General features: G+C 42.5%; 1 protein-coding gene across 2 annotated transcripts; it reads left to right on the top strand.

Annotated features, from left to right (window-relative positions):
* grm5a (glutamate receptor, metabotropic 5a) lies at nucleotides 1–27,658 on the top strand. Of its 2 annotated transcripts, none has more exons than XM_077020096.1 (9): nucleotides 1–646; nucleotides 1,245–1,976; nucleotides 5,095–5,344; nucleotides 14,443–14,678; nucleotides 14,949–15,195; nucleotides 15,341–15,509; nucleotides 15,720–15,846; nucleotides 18,982–19,921; nucleotides 22,177–27,658. In XM_077020096.1, the coding sequence occupies exons 2-9, from the start codon at nucleotides 1,292–1,294 to the stop codon at nucleotides 23,039–23,041; spliced, it is 3,519 nt and encodes a 1,172-aa protein (XP_076876211.1). In that variant the 5' UTR covers nucleotides 1–646; nucleotides 1,245–1,291; the 3' UTR covers nucleotides 23,042–27,658. The 2 variants fall into 2 exon arrangements, with proteins under 2 accessions (XP_076876211.1, XP_076876212.1); XM_077020097.1 differs by having other exon boundaries at nucleotides 1–637.
* The last annotated feature ends 24 nt before the right edge of the window (nucleotides 27,659–27,682 follow it).

Here is a 27,682-nt window from a genome sequence, read left to right on the forward strand (position 1 = left end):
TCGCATTCAGGATGGCACTGTACAGGTAGCTAGGAGACAAATTATTATCTTCAATATAAATATAATTTTAAGTAGAGTAGTACAAACACCTCTTTAGCTAATCTCTTCTCATCGGGCAGTAGCTAATTTTGTGCATAGGAATGACGGATATAGCTACAAATGGTGTTTTTAATGCTAGTTAGGTCACTGAGCATATTACGCAGGTTAGAGACTTATGACGTTCATCAAAAATGTAAAACAAAAATACATATGGGCTGGTAATCAATTTCAGTTTTTGTTTGCTATTGAATGATAACTAGCTACTAGGAGAAACGAAACTTCCGGTGAATCCAAACAGAACAAACCAGCCTACGCTTAAAATTGAATTGGGCGCTTTACAGTGGTCGATCATCGGTTCGGTCATTGCGCAGAATGCAACTGTGAGCTTAGAAGGAAAGTCGCAGATTACTTATTTTTTCTCATTTAGGCGTAAAAATACCTGCACTAACCGCATTTTTAAAGCATATGGTGATTTGGGCAAAATGCCATGTGACGAAGGAGAGCTGACACATCGGCAATTAAGTGAAGGTTTTTCGTGAGCACACATAGACTCGAGGAAAAGCAGATTGTCAGGACACAAGCAGTGGCGCGAACTAAGGTGAGAACGGTAAGCACGTTATTCCTTATTTTGAGATATTACAAGTTTAGCGGTTCGTTAGATTGGTTTGCTTTAGGTACGTGTGCGAATTCTGAGATGTTGCAATTTCGCGTGCCTGACATGCATAGATTGTTAGCTGTCGTCATGTGTCGATATAAATCTACAGCTGCATCTTAACAGACTTGTGACTTGAGTATTCAGCACCACGGACAGCTCCTTATAGTTACGGACGCATTTCTTTCGGAGGGAGAGATTATAGTTTAGGAGTCGTAAGTTTACAGAACTTTAAACATGTTAAGGCGATGTTATTGATTCTCGTTGCAGTGAAGTTTGCTCGCCCTGTGTATACAAGCAGCCGTTCACGAAGGCATTGATATGATTAATGGTAATGAAATACTGACCGATGACTTCACAGGTTTCTCTGGATGCTGACAGAGCCCGCCTGCTCCCTCACAAACAAGATTAGTCATTTCCCAAGAGAGATGTTACTTGTTGAAGAGTCCTGTATTTGGACGAAAAACCGGGAGCAGTGATTTAGTGATTTGTTTAGTTGTGATTGTTAATAGATTAAGAGGAAAAGATGCGTTTGTCCCATTAACTGTTGCAGATGCCCTGAGCGATCCTGCTGCCTTTGGATCTGACAGACAGGAGGAGATGGGGGTTTTTCTTCTCTTACTCGTTGCTCTGCTTGGGCTGGATGGCGGACCAGCGAGGCCAGGCACGCTAGCGCTCGCCCAGTCCAACGAGCGGCGTGTCCTGGCCCACATCCCCGGCGACATCATCATCGGGGCGCTGTTCTCCGTGCACCACCAGCCGCCTGCGGACAAAGTGCACGAGCGCAAGTGTGGAGCCGTGCGCGAGCAGTACGGCATCCAGCGCGTGGAGGCCATGATGCACACGCTGGACCGCATCAACGCCGACCCGGCCATCCTGCCCAACGTCACGCTGGGCTGCGAGATCCGAGACTCCTGCTGGCACTCCGCCGTGGCTCTGGAGCAGAGCATCGAGTTCATCCGGGACACCCTGGTCTCCGCCGAGGAGGAGGAGGGTCTGTCCAAGTGCTCCGCCGAGGGGGGAGGAACACCCGTGAGAGGAAAGAAGCCCATTGTCGGCTTAATTGGACCTGGCTCCAGCTCCGTGGCCATCCAGGTGCAGAACCTCCTCCAGCTCTTCAACATCCCCCAAATCGCCTACTCCGCCACCAGCATGGATCTCAGCGATAAGTCCCTGTATAAGTACTTCATGAGGGTCGTGCCTTCAGACGCTCAGCAGGCCAGAGCAATGGTGGACATCGTCAAAAGATACAATTGGACCTACGTCTCAGCCATACACACTGAGGGTAAGGGGCACTGTGTTTGGTGGCATAGGTGTTTGGGGTTTAAACAGGTAAAACAAGATATTAGTTATTATAAATGATTATAAACGAATGTATCATTCACAAGTAGACACTGACTGAAACCGCAATCTGTCTGACAATCTGACAGCATCTAGGCTATGACTTATGACACCTCATGTGGTGTCCACTTGAAAGGTTTGCTTTGAATGATTCATGTGTTGTCTCTTCTGGTACAAAGTGTCATATCTTCCCTTTCAGTTTGTTAGGAGACAGCTTGTTCTGGGGGACGATACTTCACACAAACCTGAAGCAGCCACGCTCATACGAAACCTCAGCATTACTCTCCTCATAACTGAGGGCGTACATGTCAAATGATGTTTTCTAATGAGCAAAACAACAACTTGAATTCATATTATATCAAAAATACAACAAATGAGGATATTCATTTATATAAAGCAGATAAAACTATGTGCAGTGGAACGCAACCTTTCTGCCATTAATCAGAAGCTCCTTTCACACACCATGCATTACCTCTGACTGGTGCGTTTGAATAATGCCTCCCTGTCACATCGCTAACCCAAAGCAGCCCTTGTGGACATGAAGACCAATGACCTAGCAGAGTAATGTTAATTACAGCACTGGTTAAGTATGGAAGACTGCCCTTGGTAATCACCTCCATGCTGGGGTGAGAACATGAAACATGACCAGTGCTGCAAATACATTCTTGCAAAAGTAGCAGGACTAAAGTGCTTTATATGCTTATATGCCAGTAAATTTTTGTTTATCACTAAGTGCTGCAGCTAAAGCATTTAAGAATAAAGCAGTTTTTAAATGAGCTGATGAAGATACATTTTAGAAAATGACTCATGAAATTATCTGGAATAATCTCACTTACTGATAGTGATGCTATTATCTATGCCAGATAACTTCACATCAGGGCGTTGTTTTCTGAAATTCTTAATGTTTTATGTTTCTCACATCGAATGTAATTGCTTAAAAACTCCCCGACATTACTGCTGCCCTGTTTGCCTGTAAACAGTTGATGGGCATATTGAGACACAGTAGGACACCGTTACCATGGTTACAATGTAGGTGCCCCCCTTGTGTTTTGGTCTCTGTTTCTGTCATGACTGACCAAAGAATTGTGGAGCCCAGCTTGGATCTATTGCTGAGGGGCATCCATGATAACCATTTAAATGTTATTTTCTTCCCTACTAGTGGGGAAGTAAGTAGTTCCCCTAGCGAGTTGAGTCGTGTTCAGAGTCTGCTGGTCTTATGTCTCTGAACAAGGGCCACAAAGACCCTTCACATTAGACCAGAAGGCCCCTTCACCTCTTATATGTTCTCATGTAAATTCCACTCAGTGTTTGGTGCAGTCCTACCTAACGGAAGGACGGTGGCTGAAGTTTGAGCGCTTTTTCGTGCTGAGCCATATTTCTTGGATTCTCTCATCTCATAACAAAGTTAGCTAGTGCCATTTCAACATGCGCTGCACGCAGAACAAAGACGGAGAAGCAGACTTTGAACACTCTGCCCGCGAGAGGAGACAGGCATCGAAACGTGGAGGAGGAGATCTCCGACTTCTAATAGCTTGGAACCTTGGGGGGGGAAAACACTTGGTGAAACTTTTTGACATTTGACAGCATATAAAGGAGCATGTGCAAACCGTCTGATTTACATGCAGACGGCCTAAATAGATTTCTCATAACTGGTGAGATTCACTCTTTTTAAAAATGGCGGCTGCACATTTGATTCAAGGAAGTCTGGCTAAAAATGTGGTTGAAGGTGAGCTGAGTCCTGACAGAGGGCAGGCAGCCCACACTCCATGTCACTGTTCACCCGGAGCATGGACAGGAGAAGATGAGCGGATGGCCATGCAGGTCTGGTTCTTCTGGCTACGCCCGAGACCTCATGTTCACACAGCATTTCTAGAAGCATACATGGGAAGCACGCTTCGTGCACAAGACTCTCAGTATATTTGGCGCCTCCTTATTTATAGATTTGACCTTTATATGTGCTTCTTCTTTAGAAATGTTAAAAGCACTCTCCTTGCAAATAGTTGTCTAGCTTTATTTAGACTGTGGTGTTTGTGCTAGTCTTTCCTTACATCTGCCTCTGGGCGTAGTGTACATTAGAATGTAGTGTGTCCGAGAACTGCATTGAGAATGGGGTTAAATCCTCAGAGTTTTGATGGGATCTGTTTGGAATTTTTGGCTTTCGTATTTCACAGCACACCATGAATGTATTTTCAAATCAGCACTCTCGCAGAAACACTTGTAACGGCTCATATTGCAACCAGAAAGTAGGTGACCTGTTTTGTGGGATGGGGGAGTTTACCCCTGACACTGAGAAATCGGGGCAGGAGCAGAATGTTGTTCAGTAGTTTGTATCAGTATGAAGTGTGAAATGTGCCTGTGTGGATCCAACACATCTATCACATAATACACATAATAATAATAATTATTAGTATCACATAATAATACCTGGTGTAATCACTGTCTTAAAGAACCTATATAGATATTGAGAGTAGCAAATTCAGTAATGTGATTAAAATAGCAGTAGGGAGAACAGCTCATTTCAGTTCTCAGGTTTAAGTGGGTTATATCAGATACCCGCCACCCAGAATGCTTTACTGTATCTTCTCCTGCTTTGATGGAGCTGTATATCTGCCTTTAACAGTCCAGTGGAACTCATTTCCTCATACTGACTCCTACAAAGCATTCAGTGCTAAAGACAAAGTTGTAAACGTTACGACTCCCTGCCCTGTCTATATGGGGCAGTGTTTAGGACTGTCAAATGAACATCAGGTTACAGTGCAGGTTTTGGGTGTAGTTTTGTCCAACTTAGACAGTGCATCCCAGCAGGGCATTTGTTTTCTATTATAGACTTTCCTAATAGAGCATTACTGTGCTTCTTCTATTTTAAACTTTCCTAACAGTTCTTTAGTTTCTGCTATTTTAGACTTTCCTCAGAGAACATTAGTGTGTTTATTCTATTTTAGATTTTGCTAACAGAGCATTAGTGTTTCCACAACTTTCTTCCCACCACGTTAGACTTTCTTAACAGTGCATTATCAACCACACCAGCTGCTCACTAAAGTACTTTCAATCTACATTTTCAGGAAACTACGGAGAGAGTGGAATGGAGGCCTTTAAAGACATGGCGGCCAAGGAAGGGATCTGTATCGCACACTCAGATAAGATATACAGCAACGCTGGGGAGCACAACTTCGACCGGCTGCTGGATAAACTGCGCAGCCACCTGCCCAAAGCGCGTGTTGTGGCGTGCTTCTGCGAGGGTATGACCGTACGCGGCATCCTCATGGCCATGAGACGACGCCACCTGGTGGGCAAGTTCCTTTTGGTTGGCAGGTAAGTCTCACGAGTCGTCCACAAACAAGTGCACTGTACACTAGCGTGTCTGCATTAGCTCCTAACTAATATGAGACGTTCCTAGAACAGGATGACGGGACTATTTAAACTACCGGTAGCTGGTTAACATGTGTTCACCTTTTGGGTGCCTATAGCAGTTAGCTTCAATTTAATATGCATATCTGTGTGTCCAGGTTTGAGAAGAAACCTATTGAGAAATGACTAATCACAGCTACCTTTCCCATCCAGAAGAATCCCACACTGGATTGACTGTCATCATCACCACCATCATCACCATCATCATCACCATCATCTCATATGACCAGTTATTTATTCATTTTTGTAAAGACAGCTTGCAATACATAGCATTTAACAAAGAGCCAACAGGGACATTCCAATTAACGTGTACATGGCGAAACAAAGAGTCCAAGCACAACTTGATCATGGACCTTCATCTACAATACAATGTTTAGACTTTTCTCTGCCAAATGTGTCATTGTGTTTGTAGCAACGTCCTGACGTGGTCTGTGGTTCATTTTGTGTTTGTCCTATTCACAATCCAGTGGTTCTAATTCCTGAACACAAAAGAGTTGTGAGCCTTAAGTTAACACCACAGCTGTGTGTTCAGCACTGGGGATTTTACTCTGTGTGGTCACTACTTTAAGAGCTCAGGCTTTGTAAGCTTCTCTTGATCAAGTAAGTAATTATTTTAAATGCCAATGATCAATTCTTATTTTGAGTTGTTTTAATCAACACTAAACCACTGCTTTTAAAATTAAAATAATCTTGAACTAAAAAATTTACTGGCTAGGATACGTTCTATGAGTATATGACAGCACTTTTGCAAGTCGCACTGGATAAAAAAGAAATTTAATGTAAATGTAAAAGACCAGTAGTGTATTCTTTGTATCACTCAACATAATTAAAAAGCTTAAGTCTTGTTTGTGACTATTCATCTGCTTGATTAGTGACAAAAAGTGATCCTGTGACAGGATTATTTCCAGAATCTGCCCAGGAGCCTTCATCATGAAGAAAAAAAAATCTAAAAAAGATGAGCTATTTATAGTGTCATATAGGCCAAGAGATTATTCCTCACATTTTAATTTCCCCTCACTGTGACATCTAAATGACCTATTATGAGGTTCAGTACAATTTTAGTCTGGGCTGATCTAGTTGTAGGTATTAAGAGAAGAAATCATATGCTTGCTATCTCTGTTAAGAACTACTGATAAGATAGCTTATTGGCGTATTGCAGAATTGTAATGGTGAGGGAAAGTAGTTATTAAATAATTAACTAATTCTTAATTTAGCATTTAAAAAATATTTTTTAAGTAATTAAAATATCCCAATATGTTTTTGGCCCCTTCTCCTAAAACATTGTTACATTGATTCTGTATGATTTCTTACATGTTTTACATACATATGTGGTCATTTAAGTGGGATTTGATGAAGTGGGCGATTCATGCGTTGTACAATGTCCATTTATTCCTGGTCCTGCTATACTGACATCTGGGTCTGTAGTGCAGTCTGTAAGTGTCTGGTTCTGTAGTGCAGTCTGTAGTTTTTTGGTGGTGGTTTGTACTACAGCACAATAGATTCAAAATTAAACAAAGTCTATGAAATTGCAGTGCTAAATGTCAGCTTTAATTGTGTGTTTTTTTTAACATTTACAGAATAATGAATGAATCATGTATGAATCAAAGTTGTAATTTATCGTTATTCTGTTATTTTTGCGGTATTAGAGGTCTTTCTGAAACACTGCTGGATGGTTGCTTGTACCCGTGAGGAGTTAAAGAATTCCGTGAACACTCCAGACATCGGTGTAGAACATGCTTTCAGCACTGCTGGAGTCAGGGCATCTGGTGCCTTGCAAAGGTTTGCTCCCTGTGGAGTCCTGTATACTGTGGAGTCTCTGCCTCACTTGCAGTATCACCCTGTTGGGTTCACCCACAGTCCTGATGGCAATTTTCTTGTTTTGCCCTTCAAAACTGGCATATAAGATGCGAAGCTCATGAAGCACTTGTGGTGAACATGTTCTCAGGTTCCTTAGTAATCGGCCTTCAGACCGTACCACACACAGTCTGTGTCATAGTTGAGGTGCTGTAAAATAAGTTTATGTTTTCTTTGCCTGTCTGACGGTGCTCTCCAACACGTCACCCGGTGTTTTGTAGTTGTTTATTTCCATAATTGAATACCATTAAATTCAATCTGTCATGGAGTCTGTTACAGGTCCAGTTTATCCCTTTGTTTTTGACTGGGAAAGATGGAAATCTTCATCATAGCATTTGTATTATAGATTGTGTTTGTAACAATCTCTCTGAATTCATAATGTCTGTTGCTGGGTCTTTAAATAAATTCTAGTTACTAGACCCAGAGCAGACCAGATCTAGTCCTTCAGTTGGTTTGTTGTTGCCTCTATTTATTGAGGGGGTTTGTACAATTTGTTGTTGAGTTTACATTTTTTAGTGAATTGGTCACAGTTTCATGGCCAAAGTAACTAACAGGCATTGATCCAGTATTGTATCTGAACATCAGTGCAGGTCTGAGTGGCCTGTGCAGAACCTTCCACTTTTCGTTATATGAGGCGTTGTTGTGCAGCCTGGCACAGCACCATTCACTGAGATTGGTGGCATTTGGTTGGATATGAACAACTAAGCTGCTCCTGGTCTCTTCATCCTGGAGCTGCTGCTGTCATCAGCACTCACGTCATGGGTGAAGACCAGTGAGACATGCCACCCTGACAGAGTATCTGCCCTGCTTTACATCATGAGCAGTTGTCAGCAGGTTCCTCCGTCCCTCATCACTATAAAGGTTCAACTCTGTCTGTGTTTATTATGCATTCGAGCTAACTATAAACTAGCCATTTCATTCTTGCGGCGTTTTAGTGGTTTGTCTCATGATATCAGCGGAGGTCATACCAGAATAATCTCTTTGTTGTAGTATTTAACACATCTACATTCTGCAAATTGTAATTATTCAATTCAACAGTTTTTTTCTTTAAAAGCATAAAAGCATAGCCTGCTGTACTGGCATTGACACCTCTTTTGTCCTCATGTTAACTGAGAACAGTAACAGATTGTCCAGGCCTATTAATTTAAATGTGCTACAACTTTGTCAAACGCCGGCTGTTAAAAACCTGTCGATCTGTAAATTCTCATACTATTTGAAATTTCTCAGATGCTGATGTAAATCACTTTGTGACAAACGCTACCTTGGCAGCATCCCTTTAGCTGACAGCAGATGAATAAGTGTCAGTACCTTTCAGCCACCAATTAAAACTGCAAAAGAGCAAACGGTACTGACAAATTATTTCCCCAAAATGTTATCCAGAAATGACCACAGGCCTAAAGTGCAATAAGCTTAACTATGTATTAAGCTCACTAGAGCGGCATAGTGTGGTTGTGTTGTTTAAAACTTATCATGTTATATATCCTATCATGTGTATAATCTTCTACAGTGTGTACCTCCATTTTAATTAGTTCTACTCTCTACTGCCATTGTAGCCCCAGTGAAGCACACTACATCATGTCTTACCTGTTCATCTCCTAATAGAGATATTTGGTGCAATAGGGACTAGCATCTGATCTATTAGAAACAGCTGCTTCACTCTGGGCTCCATCCTGCAATACCCCAACTTCCTGAATCTCTCTGGATCTTGACACAGATGCTGAATTTATGGCTCATCTCAAAAGGCCAATTTCTTTATGACCCTCCAAATCATTCTGCTAGATTATTAAATCAACTAAGAGAGCTCTCACAATGTAAAGCTGAACCTTTTTACATAGTGGCAATGACCATTTTTATGGTGTGTTTTTTCAATCCTGAAGTTAGATTTTACATTCAAACCAATTTTGTTGTAAGGATGTTTTTTATCAACTCAACAATTTTCCGAAGTAAAAAAAAATCAATACATTGTTTCAGACAACTGTAATTCTCTGTATTCAGGATCAAATAAGACATTGTTAGCGTCAATCATTCCACAGTGTGAGAAAAGAAGAGAAAGAAAGGCGGCCATTACCCTGGCTCTACCATCTCTTCACTGCTTCCCTGTTCATAGCGGTACCCAGTTTAAGATTCTTTTATTTGGTTTTACATGTCTGTGTTGGCTCCTGCCTACGGTGTGTAGCCCTGCCCTACCCTGCTTTGAGATCTCTGAGGCTGTCAGAGTTACTTCTGCCTTTGCCTCTTGGGTGATGCTGAAGAGAGACTGTGCTTTTGACATTGCTGCACCAATTATGCTGTATTTTTTTATTATTTTAATGTTTTTTTGTTTTACTCTGTGTTCTTATATTTCACTATTATTTATATATCACACAAAATTGCTTTATGAATAAAACATACGTACAATCTAAGCAGGCTTAAAACATCACCTAAAATAGAGATCACATTAAGTGTTGTGCATTTCCTGTATGGTTCACTAGATATGGATGTGCAAATCTTCAAATAATAGCTGATGGTTTGCACTTTAACTCCAAGGTTATTGTTTAATTTCGAATCCAAAAAAGTTTGGAGCAAGCATTGTACCCCTGTGAGGTTATATCTGGACTACATGTCAGAGCCAGCCCGTTTGTTGACAGTAAGTTTGCTCTAAATCTTCCAAAGAGTCAAAGGGAAGCCATCTTCTCAGGGAGGACCTCGGTTGCTAGGTCAGGCCGTCCTTATATGGGCATGTGTTGTTATTTCAGTTGTTGCCGTGTGACACAGTGATCTACACACGTGTTCGTAAGGAGAGGAATGTGCATATCACCTTCAGCTTTTTATGTTTCAAAGGGGAAGAAACAGTGTGATGTCTCTAATCTCTGCTGGTCTTTAATGCCGTCAGGTCTCTTGTCTGCGTAACCAGCAGAGAATTGTTTTACAATCCTCAAAACGGTTAAATAGACTCTGAAACAGCAATAGATTTATTTAAATGATTCAGTCACTAAAAGTAGTGTGGGTTGTTTTCCTTAAATTACACTATACCACTTACATTCTTGAACTGGGGTTTTCATCCTTGGTGTCATATTTGAAAGGTAAAAAAAAGCTGTTTAATGCTGATGTTTAATGCCACATACTTAGCAGTCTCCTCAGAAATGACTCCATTGGCCATCAGGTGATTGCTGAAGGGGACCAAAGTGTCTGTGATGGTCCAGCACATTTTACTGAGCACTATAACTTCTTCATTTTAAGATCCTAAATAAAAAGGAGAGTGTCTGTTTATTCTGACACTAAAAACATGTACTTGATGGCAAGGATGGTCTCTGACATATGCATAGCAATGTGTCTTTGAACAGGTTGATGTAAATTGTACATATTGTATATGTTTGCAGGATAAGTTTAAAGGATGTCTATTTCGGAAAATGGTGTCATGGATGCCATGCTGAGCCTCTGGGCCTTCCAGACAGCTCAGTTGGTCTTTGTGTGTGTGTGTGTGTGTGTGTGTGTGTGTGTGTGTGTGTGTGTGTGTGTGTGTGTGTGTGTGTGTGTGTGTGTGTGTGTAATGGGGGCACCAGGCAAATACCGGGCTGGCAGGTTCTTCTGTGAGTGATCGCAGGGAACACAGGCGTCTGAACTTCTGCCCTCATTTCTCCCAGCCTGCTGGGACGAGAGGAAGTGGGCGAGGTGTAAATCATGGCCGCAGAGCACCTGCAGGACGAGCCAGCGCTCCCTCCTAAGGGCGCGAGCTCTCCCGCTGGCCTGCACACTAGCAGCGTCGTGCCCTGTGGTAGGGGATTCCTCACTCACGCTTATCTAGTAGCTCATTATTAAGCCTAATTTCTTAGCCGATTTTCGGCAGATCTGTCTGCACTGTTTGCTGAATACCAATGCAGTCACAGTGGAACTCTTATTTAGTGAGGAAAAAAATCAAATGATTATCTCTTTAAAAATAGTCTCAATTGAAGTTGTGATACTCATAGTCTCAAACGAGTGTGTGAGCATGCCCAAAACGAGTGTGTGAGCATGATTTGCCAAGTTCGGCTCTCTCTGCATCAATGGTGGACCACTAAAACAAAACAAAAACGTTGTCATGACAAAGAGCCCAAGCTGCACAATTTTACAACTCAGTGGATCTCAATTATTCAGTAATGAGCAGTTGACTTCCGCTGTCATGTTTGCGGCCATCTGTCTATGGTGAATCAGGGAGGAAACACTGCATTGTATTGCCAGATATGCAGAGAGGAGCTATGGGGAATCTGAGGATAGACCAGCACACAGTCTAATTCTTAATGCTTCATTACTCTATATTGCTTAACAAACACACTTGTTTGGTTGTTCAGATCCTGTAAGCTTGTGTGTGAGTTGGTGAACTGAAAACCGATCACTGATCATCCAAATCTCTAAGATCTCAAAGAGCCATATATGACATAAAAAATGACTCAGCATACCTGTAAAATGTTTACATTTAAAAAAACCTGTTAGACATGGCTGAACATGCCAAAGTTGCTGGTCGCCCGCGCAGGGTCTTTTTATAACGGCATCGGTAGCAGTGGGGCGTTACGGAGAAGGGCAACACGATGGGGTCACTGTGTGGGCTTCTCAGAGCTCTCCAGCCCGCTGTGTTGCAGATATCCAAACTCCAGAGAACACTGCCCTCACTGCTTTCTCTCCCATCGCTTTCGGCTCCAAGGACGAGTTATGAAACCCTCTCCTTCCCTACTGACAGAACAGAAAAGATACAAAGACCTCCCACGCGCCACATTGTGTAACCAGCACTGCAAGGTTAGGAAGTGTTCAAACACGCAGAATAAGCTCTAAATAGTTGTGTGTGTGTGTGTGTGTGTGTGTGTGAAAGAGAGAGAGAGAGGGAGAGAGAGAGAGAGTAAGGGAGAGAGAGAAAGAGAGAGGGGGGGGAGTGAGAGAGCGAGATATCCACAGTATCCAGCTTCAGGAATACCTTCACAGTGTGTGCAGTGCAGCCAGGGTACATTTTGTACCAAACTCTTTCTTTCAGAAGTGGGGGGAAGGGGTTGGGTGTGCGCTGCATGTCTTAACACAGACTATTGGTTAGTGTACTTAACACAGGCTATTGGTTAGTGTACTTAACACAGACTATTGGTTAGTGTACTTAACACAGACTATTGGTTAGTGTACTTAACACAGGCTATTGGTTAGTGTACTTAACACAGACTATTGGTTAGTGTACTTAACACAGGCTATTGGTTAGTGTACTTAACACAGGCTATTGGTTAGTGTACTTAACACAGACTATTGGTTAGTGTACTTAACACAGGCTATTGGTTAGTGTACTTAACACAGACTATTGGTTAGTGTACTTAACACAGACTATTGGTTAGTGTACTTAACACAGACTATTGGTTAGTGTACTTAACACAGGCTATTGGTTAGTGTACTTAACACAGGCTATTGGTTAGTGTACTTAACACAGGCTATTGGTTAGTGTACTTAACACAGACTATTGGTTAGTGTACTTAACACAGACTATTGGTTAGTGTACTTAACACAGGCTATTGGTTAGTGTACTTAACACAGACTATTGGTTAGTGTACTTAACACAGACTATTGGTTAGTGTACTTAACACAGACTATTGGTTAGTGTACTTAACACAGGCTATTGGTTAGTGTACTTAACACAGACTATTGGTTAGTGTACTTAACACAGGCTATTGGTTAGTGTACTTAACACAGGCTATTGGTTAGTGTACTTAACACAGACTATTGGTTAGTGTACTTAACACAGGCTATTGGTTAGTGTACTTAACACAGACTATTGGTTAGTGTACTTAACACAGACTATTGGTTAGTGTACTTAACACAGGCTATTGGTTAGTGTACTTAACACAGACTATTGGTTAGTGTACTTAACACAGGCTATTGGTTAGTGTACTTAACACAGACTATTGGTTAGCGTACTTAACACAGACTATTGGTTAGCGTACTTAACACTGGCCATTGGTTAGTGTATTTTAGGGTGACCAGATTTGGGTTTCTGAAAAGGTGGACACCTTTTACAAATTTATTTTTTATTGGCATGCGTGTGGCGATTGTTTTGACCGGGGGGGGGGGGGGGTCTCAAAAGTAGGACATGTCCGGGAAAAAGAGTACGTCTGGTCACCCTAGTGTATTTAATGCAGGCTGATGGTTAGTGTATGTCAGTAGCGAACCGTGACCATTAAACCTGGGCCCGCAAACTGTAAGTAGATAAAATAAAATTAGATAAATTATATTATATATTTATGTTTTAAGAATATTTTTAGGCCCTCTGAGAGGGTGTAGAGGGCCCTGACGGTTCCCCACTGGTGTATGTAATGCAGGTTATTGGTTAGTGTATGTAATGCAGGTTATTGGTTAGTGTACTAGATGCCAAGAGGCATCTATCTTGGCACCTCTATTGCATACATTGACATCATTGGCACCATTTAGAAAGTGGGGGCTATCAGTTAATTCAGGCTAGCTGTAGTGTACTTTGATAAGCTCGCGCTGTGGTGTTCTCTTAACTCATTGTGAAATGAACAGATCCTCTCTGGTTTATTGATGACGTGTGTAAATTGGGTGTCTATGAGATTGGATAGAAGATTGCGATATAGGGTGGAAATGAATTCTTACATGTTCACCTTCAAAGCTTCAAGTTTTCTGCAGTGTTGTTGAGTTCTATTGCAGCTCAGGAGTGATGTGTCTTGCACCACGTCTACATCAGCGTGCAGAGGCGGTCTTTGCATAGATGCGTGGCTAGGCAACTGCCTTGGGCCCCTCCCACTGCAGCCCACTGTAGGGCCCCCCTGACTAGCTAAATTATTTCTCGCATATTAATGTTGATGGGCCCCCTAGCTAAATTCACCTTGAGCCCCCAAATTGCTAAGTCCGCCACTGTCAGCGTGGATTATCGGGATGGATTATTATATGAAGGCAGTGTTCCCAATGCCAGGCGGGAAGGCACACTAGCTTCCTTCAGAGCCGTTACTTCAGGCTGCCGTGTCTACTACTACTGTTAGCTAGAAATTTCTTCTATGCTCAAGCTAGTTTTAAGCACTTGAACAACAGGGGCTTGTTACCCTTAATGACAGTGCAGGACTGTAACAGCCGCTCCTGGTCTTAATCCATTAACGTACCTCCATCCCTCCCATCCTCTCAGTTCTTCTCTCCCCCCTCTCCCTGTGCAGCGACGGCTGGGCCGACCGCTACGACGTGACCGACGGCTACCAGAAGGAGGCTGCCGGTGGCATCACCATCAAGCTGCAGTCGGCGTACGTCACCTGGTTCGACGACTACTACCTGAACCTGCAGCCCGACACCAACCAGCGCAACCCCTGGTTCACCGAGTTCTGGCAGCATCGCTTCCAGTGTCGGATCAGGGGCCATGCGCAGGAGAACAATAAATACAACCGCACCTGCACCAGTGAGTTTCATCCTACATCCCGGCCCAGTGGCTGCCTATCATGTTCGAAGCTACCCTGTATACAAACATCTGTGCCAGCAGCGCTTGTGTGTCAGTTGTTGAGCAGGTATTGTAATAAATGAACTACAATTCAATACTTCATAAACATCTCAGATTGATTAAATGATCATCTGTCCATTGATCCCATTGTATATAGTTTATGAAGCAGGTCTTTGATTTTTACATGTTTAAATAATACCTGAAATGTTTTTCTAACTTTTCTGTCATCAGAAAAGGAGTCCCTCCGACTACACTATGCTCAGGATACTAAGATGGGCTTTGTCATCAATGCTATCTACAGCATGGCCTATGGCCTGCACGCCATGCAGAAAGCCCTCTGTCCAGGATTCCTGGGTCTGTGTGATGCCATGAGACCCATTGATGGGCGAAAGCTCCTGGAATTCCTCATGAGGACCAATTTTAGTGGCGTTTCAGGAGAGGTGGTGCTCTTTGATGAGAACGGAGATTCCCCCGGCAGGTAAGACTGAGAGGAATTCATGCATGGAAAATTTTGTGCAGTAGAGTACATCTTATATACATTGTGTGTGTGTGTGTGTGTGTGTGTGTGTGTGTGTGTGTGTGTGTGTGTGTGTGTGTGTGTGTGTGTGTGTGTGCATGCTCAGATATGAGATCATGAACTTCAAGCAGATGAGCGAGGAAGACTACAGCTATGTGCACGTAGGCAGCTGGGACAGCCATGGGCTTAAGATGGATGACGATGAGATCTGGCCCAACAGCAGCTCCCTCATCCGCTCTGTCTGCAGTGAGCCCTGTGAAAAAGCTCAGATTAAGGTTAGAAACCACAGGGAGGCTGTGAAAGAAAGAGGTCATACATGGCTTCCTTCCTATACGTTATAGTTCTTGGAGATTCACTGGGACAATGTCAGTTCCATAGCCCACATCCCTGATAATCCTTCTTCACAAAGTCAGCCTTTCAAGCATGTCATTAAAATGAAGCCCAGTTTAGGTTTGACGTCCTACTGTTTCCTCCTCTCGCCCAAGGTGATCCGGAAAGGGGAGGTGAGTTGTTGCTGGACTTGCACTCCCTGTAAGGAGAATGAGTTCGTGTTTGACGAGTACACCTGTCGCGCCTGCGAGCTGGGATCCTGGCCCACAGATGACCTCACAGGTGAGTCCGCATCGCGCTCCAGTTTAAAGGGGCTGTTTCATTGTAGCGATGAAGACTTGACTTGGTCTAAGACCCCTGATTCAAGCAACAGGGTTTCATCATCTCATATATTGAATGATGCAATGTTCATGGATAAAGCAGTTTTATTTAAGCACAGAATTAAAAGTCCTTTATCATGAAGAATATAGAATCTCTTAAAATCACTCTGAGCAGGCTTGCTCTCCACAAGACGTCTTTTTTATTTATAGCATGCGAGATAAGTCTGTGTTATTAATTCTCTACCTAATCAAAAATTATATTAAGCGCCAATGATACTAAAACAAATAGAACTAATAACAAACAGAGTTGGGAGTGAACATGAAGGCAACAACACTCCAGGATGTTGGAGAAGAGGAGGACATGGGCCCGACGCCAAAACACAAGAGTGAAAGTTCTGTCTATGATGAACAGACTTATGGCCTTCTTAAAGAGAGATCATTCATCACCAGAACACACAGACCTACTGCTGTTGCTAATTGCAGCAACAGCAGAGCAAAGTACTTGAAAACATGTTTTTGAAAGGGTGGTAGGAAGAAAACTGATAATTGAACTACAGGAACTACAAAGAACCCAAATTTAGTGGCTCTATTGTGAACCACGTTTGGTAAGATTATCATTTGGTAGAAGGTTTAAATCAGGAGTAGACTTACATGGACTCGTATGTGGGTCAGAGAAACTCACAGAAGAGTCATTTCTCATTCATTGCTGTATTTTGAGACCAACCCATCTACTTGCCAGAATAAGAGATTTGGACTTGGCAGGGCGTCTAGTGACAGTGTTCCAGAGAGGCTGTGGTGGCTGAACCCTAAAGCTGCGTCCTCTCAGGGGCTGCAGCTCACGGGGGGCTAGAGTAACTCTTCTGCCCACGAAGAGCCTCACTCACACTGTCCCAAAATCTCAGTTACAGCCGTCATGTCCTCTGCTTTGATCTGATGGGTTTCTTCAGGACGAATGTATTCCGACTTATTCCAGTCTAGCTCATAGCATGGAAATGCTTACCATAGGCACAAGTTCCAGTTCAAGTCAAGTCAAGTCAAATGTGTGGTTAGTAGACAGAAGTGTTTCCTATATGAACAGTGATGCCAGAACACTGCAAATAAAAATAAATAATCATAAATCATTTTTTTACTTGATTTTTTAAATATAGTTGTTAAATTATATTTTTAAAGATTGACTGGTATCACTAAGGCATTAAGTAAGTTTACGACATGTGTTTGAAGACACAGTTCAATGGCCAGGTAATGGCCTGCATGGTATCATGTCAGGTTCGTGGTATCAGGTCCAGTTATGCTAATTTTAAAAAATGGTCAGTGTTACAACTTCTCAGTTCAATAATCTACTGACAGTAAACTGAATTACTGTTCGGTGTACTGTAGTGTTGTAGTATTATACAAAAAACATCTTTATTATCAAAAACAGCTAGTGCTCTGATAATGTCACAGATGCCCATGGAGATGATATGAGTACAGAATATATATGTATGTATAGAATATATTTATTTTAACTTCAAGCAAGCTTGCTAAATCTATGCATAATTGGTAGATTTTTTTTCAGCTTTTGTCAAGCCCTCATCAGCAACTTAACAAGCATGCATACCTGTCCTCCACCAATCACAGCTCACAATCACTTCCCAGCCCCAATCACAGTTCACAATCACTTCCCAGTCCGACCTGTAACCTCTTTCACTTTCCCCTATTTTTCCCCCAGGATCCTCTGATGTTGTCCATTAGCATACACTAAGACTATTGTGTTTTATTCCTGGGACAGCCTCTCTGCTTTGTTCAGAAAGCTGCTGACTGTTGTTATTGTTAAAAGTTTTCTGACTCCTGCCCTTTTATGTCATTTTTTAATCATTTACAGCTAATTTTCTGTGAAGGCTTTTCATATTTGGGGCTGTTTTTGCATTGTGTTGAATAATATGCAAGTAAAAAATACAAAATCTAAAAATGCTGTTTGAAGAAACAGGAGTAATTGCCCTAGGAGCTGTGCCTTCTGGAGGTGTGGAAGAGTTTTGGCTGGATTTGGGAAGGCAAGCCAGCGTCTTAGGCAGCATTATCAACTTATCACAAACAAATTCCTTAACTTTTATTCAGTGGTTTATGGCTTTTGCACTCAGCAGATTACTGCAGGTTTTTACACCTCGTGTGGCATTTGTGCAGTGCTAACCAGGTTCATGAAACCAGCACAAAGTTATTAAGGGGATTAAGGAGAGGACGAAAGTGGTGTTTTACAGGCACTCTTAGATGTTTCTTTTCAGTACTTCTGGAACACAATGTGATATTAAAAGGCAAAATTATTTGCACAACTCAAACAGCAGCACAAGGCGTTTGACGCTCTTATTACACACACACAGGATGAAAAAAAGCCCATAGTAAATGAAAAAACATGTTACATTTAGCATGACAAAAGACTGTCCTTCACTTTTGCCCTGTCATTTCTTGCTTTGTATTAAATTTTTTAAATCAAAGCCGTATTACTTTTCTTACCAAGTGGCGCTGACGTTTCCTGCATCTGCTGTGTGGTTATTTTTCTTCCCACACCGTAAGGGCGGCTCTCTGTTTGATTCTGGGTGGGTGGTCCCTGAGGCCTGCTCTAAACCCAGCTCTCCTCCTCCTGTCCTGCACAGACCAAGCTGGGCTCTCTTCCAGACTGTCTCAGCTTCCTCAGCTTCTTGGGTCCACAGAAGCAGAGCCACAATGCCATGCCTTTTTTGTTTGCTGTCTGCTGATGCAAATCACCATGCTAAATATACCTTCACTAGTTTATGCAAGTATGTGATGCATAATGCATGGCGCTGGTTTACTTCTCCGTTAATGAGGCACTGGGTACTCAGAATTCCAATGCAATTTTGATGTGAATTGTGAAATACAATGTGTGATAAATGTCTTATGTGCAGTTTTCATAGCCACAGATCAGGGCATTCTAGTAATTTACAAACATTTACTTATTTACATTTCTGATTGATACCGTTGTTTCTGGTGGTTGACCCATTAATAGCATAACTGTAAATCCAGAGGTGAAACCATGCAAAGCCAATTGAAAATAAAGTGCCACTGGTGTAATGTGTATGTCTGACTGACCTCTCCTGGCCCTCAGGATGTGAGCCCATCCCAGTGCAGTTCCTGCAGTGGGGAGATCCTGAGCCCATCGCCGCCGTGGTCTTCGCTTGCCTCGGCCTCCTGGCCACCATCTTCGTGACGCTGGTCTTCGTCCGATTTCACGACACACCTGTGGTGAAGTCCTCCAGCAGAGAGCTTTGTTTCATCATTCTGGCAGGCATCTGCATGGGCTACCTGTGCACATTCTGTCTCATAGCCAAGCCCCACGTGGCCTACTGCTATCTACAGAGGTTGGGCATCGGCCTCTCCCCGGCCATGAGCTACTCCGCCCTGGTCACCAAGACCAACCGCATTGCCCGCATCCTGGCCGGCAGCAAGAAGAAGATTTGTACCAAGAAGCCACGCTTCATGAGTGCCTGTGCCCAGCTTGTCATAGCCTTCATCCTCATCTTCCTCCAGCTGGGCATCATCGTGGCACTCTTCGTCATGGAGCCGCCGCAAGTGATCTATGACTACCCGTCCATCCGTGAGGTGCACCTCATCTGCAACACCACCACCCTGGGCGTGGTAGCGCCGCTGGGCTATAACGGCCTGCTCATCCTCAGCTGCACCTTCTACGCCTTCAAGACGCGCAACGTGCCGGCCAACTTCAACGAGGCCAAGTACATCGCCTTCACCATGTACACCACCTGCATCATCTGGCTGGCCTTCGTGCCCATCTACTTCGGCTCCAACTACAAGATCATCACCATGTGCTTCTCGGTGAGCCTCAGCGCCACGGTGGCGCTGGGCTGCATGTTCGCGCCCAAGGTCTACATCATGCTCGCCAAGCCGGAGCGTAACGTGCGAAGCGCCTTCACCACCTCCACCGTGGTGAGGATGCACGTGGGAGATGGCAAGTCCGCCTCGGCCGCCAGCCGCTCCAGCAGCCTGGCTAACCTGTGGAGACGCCGTGGCTCCGGAACAGATAACGTCAGGTCAGTTGTTGTGCTAAAGTTTATCGTTTGCTCATGTGAATTGTGACATAGTCTCACAGGTTTTTTTCCTTTTCACTGACAAATCACAATTCCAATCAAGACAAGTGTGAAATATTAGTTTTAATTCAAGGGTATGTAGACCTGTATCATGCCGACCATATTGGAATCTCAGTTGAGTTTGTTCATAGTAGTGCTCCATTTCAGGGCTCCTTTTGCAACTGGTCAAAGTAACATAGTTCTATGTAAAATGATCGATAAACCCTTGGTAGCAAGGCGTCTCCAGCTGATGACATCACTAGATGCTTGGAATCTTCAGTGGTAATGATCTTGGCCTGGCAACATTTTCATTTCCATTTAGGAGCTTTCAGCCTTCAGTCTTGGCTTCAGTAAGGTTGGGTTCAGTGGGGTTCAGGTCGGGTGACTCCCTTGGCTTGGCTTGGACATCAATTTGTTCATAATAAATCCTGCTGCATCTCTCTGCAGTCGTATCATCAGTACAGACTAGTGACCCAGATTTAGCCATGTATCACTACAGAGGAGCTGGTATGTTTTGAATCATAAGCTTTATTCCCTAATTTTCATCATTCCATCACTGGAGTACATGTTAAAGATTCTCTTATATCTGTCAGACCTTGTTCCACGCTGGTGCCTTCAGAAACCAAGTGAGGGTATATATAAGATGGTTTACTTTTACCGTTGTTGTAGGATTTAACATCTACTGAACTATCCATGTTTTTCTTTATTACTGAAGCTTTTCTTGGTAATCCATTACTATAGTCTTTAATTTTTTTTTTTTATGATGTTTCAGCACACAATGGCCGCATCAGAGCAGCAGATTCTGGATGAGAATCCCCTGTATACAAATGTCTGTTTGAGGAAAAGAAACACAGAGAAAGGGTAGATGTGTCCTTCCTTGAGGTTCATTCTTATAGTGTATACATACAAAGCAGGGAACAAACACAGTGGGCAAGAGAAACCAAACAGAAAACAGCAAACGAATGAAATGCACAAAAGCGCATACTGGGGACTTGCAGGAGGACATGCTAATAAACACAGGCAGCCCAGCGAGTATAAAACAGGTTAAACATTTAGGCCTGCATTTTTATACTAATATGACTTCATCTTAAATTGGAAATATAATTAAATTATAATTTTCAGGATATTGCACATTGTCCTTTGTCTTATAGAGTACCAGTCTATAAGTACAATTCTTATAGAGTATTTGTCTTATAGAGTACCAGTCTTAAAGAAGCAATTCACAGGTATACAGTTCCACTGCAGTCGCTCTCTGAATATGCAGCTGTCCACATTCCTCCACAATCATCCCTCGTTAGGTTCTGATCACAGAATCACTGTTGATCGGAGATGTTTTTGTGTGGCACAAACACAGTTTGTGAAAAGTTGACATTTACATTGCCATGGTATGTGGTGAGCGGGTATAAATGTGTTAAACTCAGCAGTCGTATTGGGATCTGACATGCAAAAATATCCAAAAAGTGATAACAGATGGTCTTTAGACTAACCATATATCTCATATAGTGTTTCATAAATCCACATTTCTGATCAAGTGGGTGGTGAGTTGGTACTGATGATATCATTTTAATGTTAGACAATAAAAAAATAGATAACACAAATAGATAACTAAATACATGATAAATTCTGTTTACCTCTCACTATTGTCTGCTGACATTTTAGAACGAAAAATAAATATTCCTGTCTAAAGGAATATTTTCTAGGACACAGCAAAAAAGGCAATAAAGAGTAAACACACAAGAAGCAAAACAAAACCAAACAAAAACTCCTTAAAGAGCTAAACCAATAACACTTCCTAAGTGTGATTCCTAGCTGGAGACCTGCGAGCAGAACAGCCTGATGAATCAGAGACCATCCATGTGGACTGATGCCCCCCAGGGAGCAGAGGAACATTGGAGTTGTTTTATTTAAAGGAGTCAGAAATGGTGATAATGAGGTTTGCGGTACTGACTAGACTCACTCTGCTATTCAAAAGGCAATTTTTTATGGTATTTTTTTTTTACAATGCATAAGTCACTGATGTAGCTCTCTGTTCTATTTTGGGTGCAGAGATGCTTTTGTATGGTACTGACAGTGGCCTGGAATTACTGTGTAATGTGCAAAGACCAGCGTAATTTGCATCTCATGCAGTAAGAAAAGGGCTTAAAGTTATAATTACATGTGTTTTGGCAACTGACTCCATGGAGTGGAAGGACATGATGCATTATGATTTCTCCCCACAGCTCTAATGGCAAAACGGTGACCTGGGCTCAAAATGAGCGAGGATACCGGCCCAACTTGTGGAAGCGAATCTCCATCCACATCAAGAAGAAGGAGGAGACCAATCAGACGGCCATCATTAAGCCCTTCTCCAAGGGTTGCGACGCGCCTCCGAGTTCGGCAGTGAAGGTCTCATACGAGAGGCCTCCACGCTACCCTGTGACGTACCGCCCGCGCACACCTTCGCCGCTGCCCACGGTCTGCCAGCGGGGTTCTGTGCAGCACTGCTGCGAGGAAGAGGAGATGGTGAGGGAGAGGCCAACTCCACCAGTGGTGGCGCTGCCGTCTTACCTGACGGAGCACTCGGTGCGTGGCGCCCCGCCACAGACCTCCATCATGGACCAGATCAGCAGCGTGGTGAACCGCTTCGCAGCGAACATCAGCGAGCTAAACAGCATGATGCTGCCGGCGGGCTCGGCTCCGCCCCCGGCCCCTCCCACGCACCCCGCTGGATCCCGCCCACTGCTCCAACGTGAGAGCGCACGACCCTCGACGACGGTGACCACCTATGCGGAGGTTGTGGCTGCGGCCAACGCCACCCCTCGCTCGGCGGTGGGCATCGCGGGAGGCGTGGTCACCGGCGGGAGCAGCAGGGCGTCCCCGGCCAGCCTCTGCAGCACCTATGACTCCTTGTCCGTGGTCAGGACCACCGAGCTGGAGGATTTGGCTGTTCTCGCACCCCCTTCCCCATTCAGGGACTCTTCGATGGGCTCAGCCAGCAACTCCCCCACCTCTCCGGGCTCGGAGCTGGCCCTGTGTGAGTCCAACTCCCCAAAGTATGACCGGCTGATGCTACGTAACTACAGCCAAAGCTCCTCCTCGCTATGAACAGCCTTGATTCCCAGTCGGGTCCCATTCCACCTAACTGGCATTGGCACTACCCTTAAAGGGCAGGTCTGAGGGCATTTCAAACACTAATCTGAAATTTCTCCCACTTCACACTGTTAAACATTACAAGTTGGATCATTGTTAGATCATATCATTGTAGAAACCACAATCAAGGCCGTACTAAGAAACGGTTCAGGGATGAAACCCTGCGGCAGAGAAACCGCAAGAAACCAGTTTTAAAGGTTGTCTCAATGGCCAGACCACAGCTTTAGGTGTGAACTACAAATACAAGTAAGGGAAGTCTCCTCAAAACACTCACGAGACTGAATACGTGGTGCTTCGGGTCTTACCTGTCCTCATTTGGTTCAGCGCTGAGGAAGAGTGCACAAGGTGTTGCAAGATTTACTTACTGAGAGGATTAGAAATGTTGTTCATGGGCTCGAAGTGACATTTCTTGTGAACACCTCTGTGTGGAGCATATAGAATGTGATGGTGATAGGGGCAACTGGGCATGCTCTGTGGACCTGTGTATGGCAACCAGACCACATTCCAAAACATAAGACCTGTAAGATATGACCACAGTGTGCGTGATATAATAGGGCATTGTTATATATGTTATTTGTGTGTAAAGCTGGACACTTACAGCCGTGAGTCGTGAGTTTTACACAATGGCAAATAACACAGTAGGAGACTAAATGTACTCTCACTGGCATCTGTTGTTTTAGAACAATTTAGAACAACTTTTCAAAACTTTTATTTTGCTAGTCCTATAAAAATATCATCTTGTTTTTAAACTTTACATTTAAATGTACTTAGGTAAAAAAATCAAGAGTCTCTCACATTTGAGAATAAATTATAGAAGCTGCAAGATAGAAAAACACACTTTATTGCAATTAGGCTAATATTTTATTAATATGATCAGACTAAATCTGATTAAATTTAACTTCAAAATTGAGACTTCTGAGACACTCCCATCCCAATGTTGCTTTCAACTGCAGTTATATTTTAATTTTTTTGTTCAGATTTCAGATGTTTGGTTCAAGACAGCATATGAAGATGGTATTGTTAATTGTTTTCAGTGAACAGACTATATGTGAACATGTTCCAGCTCATGTAACAGAGAAGTAAGACATTAAGGGCCAAATTCATAAAGCCTACGACCAGCTTTAATGTGACATTAACAGCAAAGTGTCCTGCAGAAAAAGGTTTCCTCCTTCGTAAATACCGATCGCCTGCATATTTTATAGATGCTTCTGCAATTTCACCACATTTGCGTATGACGTTAGTGATTCAAAACAGAACACCTTTCTGTACAAAAATAACCCTTGAACCCACCTGATGGATAATGTCCCAGTAAGAAGCCCACGTGGACAATGTTTGGTCACATATACAAGTCATTATCACAATTCTTCATATGCACCCATTTAGCTAATTGACTAATTTGTTTACGGGGCGCATTTTTGATCCGTGCGACTGTGGTAGTGACTTGCTAAAACTGACTAGCTTAAGCAGGATCTCAGAATGCCACAAACCTTTGCAAAAAGAAATGCAAATTTAGGTGTTACAGAGGGATAAACTATAAAAAGATATGGATTGAGAAGAGAAACAATTCAACTGCTCTGCCATGATTTAGAAGCACTGAAGTCATCAGTTCAGCAACCAGGGGTGTTTCTACTATTTGTAAACATCCAGGTGTCCTCCCACACAGTAGGATTCGTTTTATAGACCTATATAAATTTCTTAATTCACAAGCTATCTGGAAATCACTGTTTAAGACCTTAGCTTAACACGTCTTGCTTAACAAATTTGATTAGCTACCTATTAATTAGAACTACTTTCATTCATCTGCACTTGTCAGGTACAGGAATTTGCTTTGGTAAGATGAAATCTGTATCAGGCTACACCCCTGATAGGTTTCAGTAGTGATTACACTGATAGGAGGGGTTTCAATTGTGATTACATAGATAGGAGGGGCTTCAATAGTGGTTACACTGATAGGAGGGGCTTCAGGAGTTATTACAATGATAAGAGGGGCTTCAATAGTGATTTCACTGATAGGAAGGGCTTCAGTGGTGATTGCACTGATAGGAGGGGCTTCAATAGTGATTACACTGATAGGAGGGGTTTCAGTAGATTACAATGATAAGAGGGGCTTCAATAGTGATTACACTGTTAGGAGGGGCTTCAATAGTGATTACACTGAAAGGAAGGGCTTCAGTAGTGATTACACTGATAGAAGGGGCTTCAATAGTGATTACACTGATAGGAGAGACTTCAGGAGTGACTACACTGATAGTAGGGGCTTCGGGAGTGACTGCACTGGTTTTCTGCTTGATTGCTAACCATAATCTCACATTATGAAAATACATTTTTTTTGTATTTTTTCTTTTGTATAACTATATTCTTAATTAAATTAATACTTAGGTTCTACAATAGTGAATTTCAATAGTGAAGCAGCACGACATATAAAAGTCTTCAGTAGAACATTTGTGTTAACGAGGAATATTATACCAGTGGAATGTTTTAATCATGGTTTAAATAATCTTCATAATCAGCTCAACAATTTCTCCTTACTGGATGAATAACAACATTCATTGACTTAGTAAGCCAAGTTGTGGCAAGCTTATCTGTGACATGAAAAAACGGCCCACCCAACTAACTCAGATATTTTGTATAAAATTAAGTAGGATTGTTCACTTTCCAGTTTTAGGCTATTTGCCCCCTCGAGTCTGACTACTGTTTTTTTAAAGGGGTGCATTTTATACTTACCTTAAAGCAAGTTGACAGTTTGCTGGAGTTTTACTGAATGTCTGTGACATTCTTTTTGTTAAAATACCAAAAGGATCAATGACTACAGCACCATTGTTTCTCTGTGTTGAGCACTGCCAGTGTAAGTGCCTACTCAGGGGCAGTCATGGCCTGGCGGTTAGGGAACTGGACTTGTGACCGGAGGGTCGTGGGTTCGATTCCCAGACAGGCCATGACTGAGGTGCCCTTGAGCAAGGCACCTAACCCCAACTGCTCCCCGGGCGCCGGGCTAGGGCTGCCCACCGCTCTGGGCACGTGTGATCCACAGCCCCTAGTAATCACTAGTGTGTGTGTGTGTTCTGACTGCACAGATGGGTTAAAAGCGGAGGACAAATTTCGATTGGGGTGTAAAAATCACAATTGACAAAATATGGCACATTTCATTTCATTTTACTCCTTTAAATGATAATGAGCCTCGTGAACACAGCACAGCTGGACCCATACAGCATACATCTTAACCAGAGTACCACCTTGAGTTTGCTGTGATGTCAGGCTCAGCTCATTCTAGCAGTGACACACACTTACATACCTACACTGCAAAACGGGCCAGTTTGCCAATGACAGGACAAACGTAAAGCATATTTTTACATAGAAAATCATGTTAATTTGGTAATGCTAATGACTCCTTTTGGCGAGCCAAATCTGAAGGGCTTATGTTGGCTCATGTTATCTGACGTATTAGACCATAAAACCTGTCTGAGTACTGAGTAGGCACTCAATACACTAAAATATATCTGCACAAACACTGAAAAGTTAATTTTCTATACTACTTAATTATGTATAATAATAGTTTTCCACTATACTTTTAAAACATTAAATCAATAACCACTGATAATGTTATTAGAAACCAGGTCTAGGGTTCTCCTTGAAGAAAAAAACAGTCAATCATTCTTCTGTGACGTTGATGCGGTGATTTCCTATTTATGAATATCAATGAAGCACTACACAGGGTGGGGAGCAGATACCGCTGGGTTTTATGAATCTGGCCCCATGTAGGCTAAAATATTAATGATGTTCTGAAGCAGTTAGACTGATTATGTGATGTTTGATATTAAGGAAGCAATACTTAGGAATGTAGGGCCTAATGAATTAATGCACATGCTTAGCATCTTATAGTCCTTCGGGAAATGCATTTATGAAGCCATTTTTGTTTATATTGTTCTTTTCAGAAATTATGTGTTTTTGAATGTGGGTCAGTCTGATTACCTCTTGTGTCAACTATAAAACATGACATGGTTATTTTTAAACATAATTTGGACCAAACCAGATTATCCTTTAACAGGATACTTTTTGTATCAGATTTCAATCAGTGCTCAGTTTTTTACTAATGGAGTGCACTGTGTATACCTTCGACCTCTAGTCTAACCAATAATGTGCAGTCTTGTTATTGAATGGATGTACTGTAATGAGGATTTACGTCTGCATGCAGAACAGTACCAGTAGCTGAATCTGTAAGTGCTACAACTTCTCGCCACAACTTTTGTACATTTTCTAAAAGTCTTTTGCATCTTTTGCTGTTTTTTCCAAGAACGTAGATAATGGCTGTAGGTGTTCTGTATTTTTCTACTAAATATTTGTGTTTAGTAACATGATTGTAATATAATATTGATCATTGGTTTATTATTAGGCTTTGTGACTGTGAGATGAATGTAGTTTGTAATGCCATTTCCAGTAGTTTAAGGAGTTTAAATTTATTGTGATTTTTTTATTCTGATGCAGTTATAGGCCTATTGTATCGCTCAGTGTCATTTAAAACCGACTTAAATGCAACGGAGCGTCGTATTAGGAAGATAAACGGTAATTGAGATGCTCACTCGGTCAGTTTCCTTTTTC

Source organism: Brachyhypopomus gauderio, chromosome 10, assembly GCF_052324685.1.
Source record: "Brachyhypopomus gauderio isolate BG-103 chromosome 10, BGAUD_0.2, whole genome shotgun sequence".
Classification (NCBI taxonomy): Eukaryota; Metazoa; Chordata; class Actinopteri; order Gymnotiformes; family Hypopomidae; genus Brachyhypopomus; species Brachyhypopomus gauderio.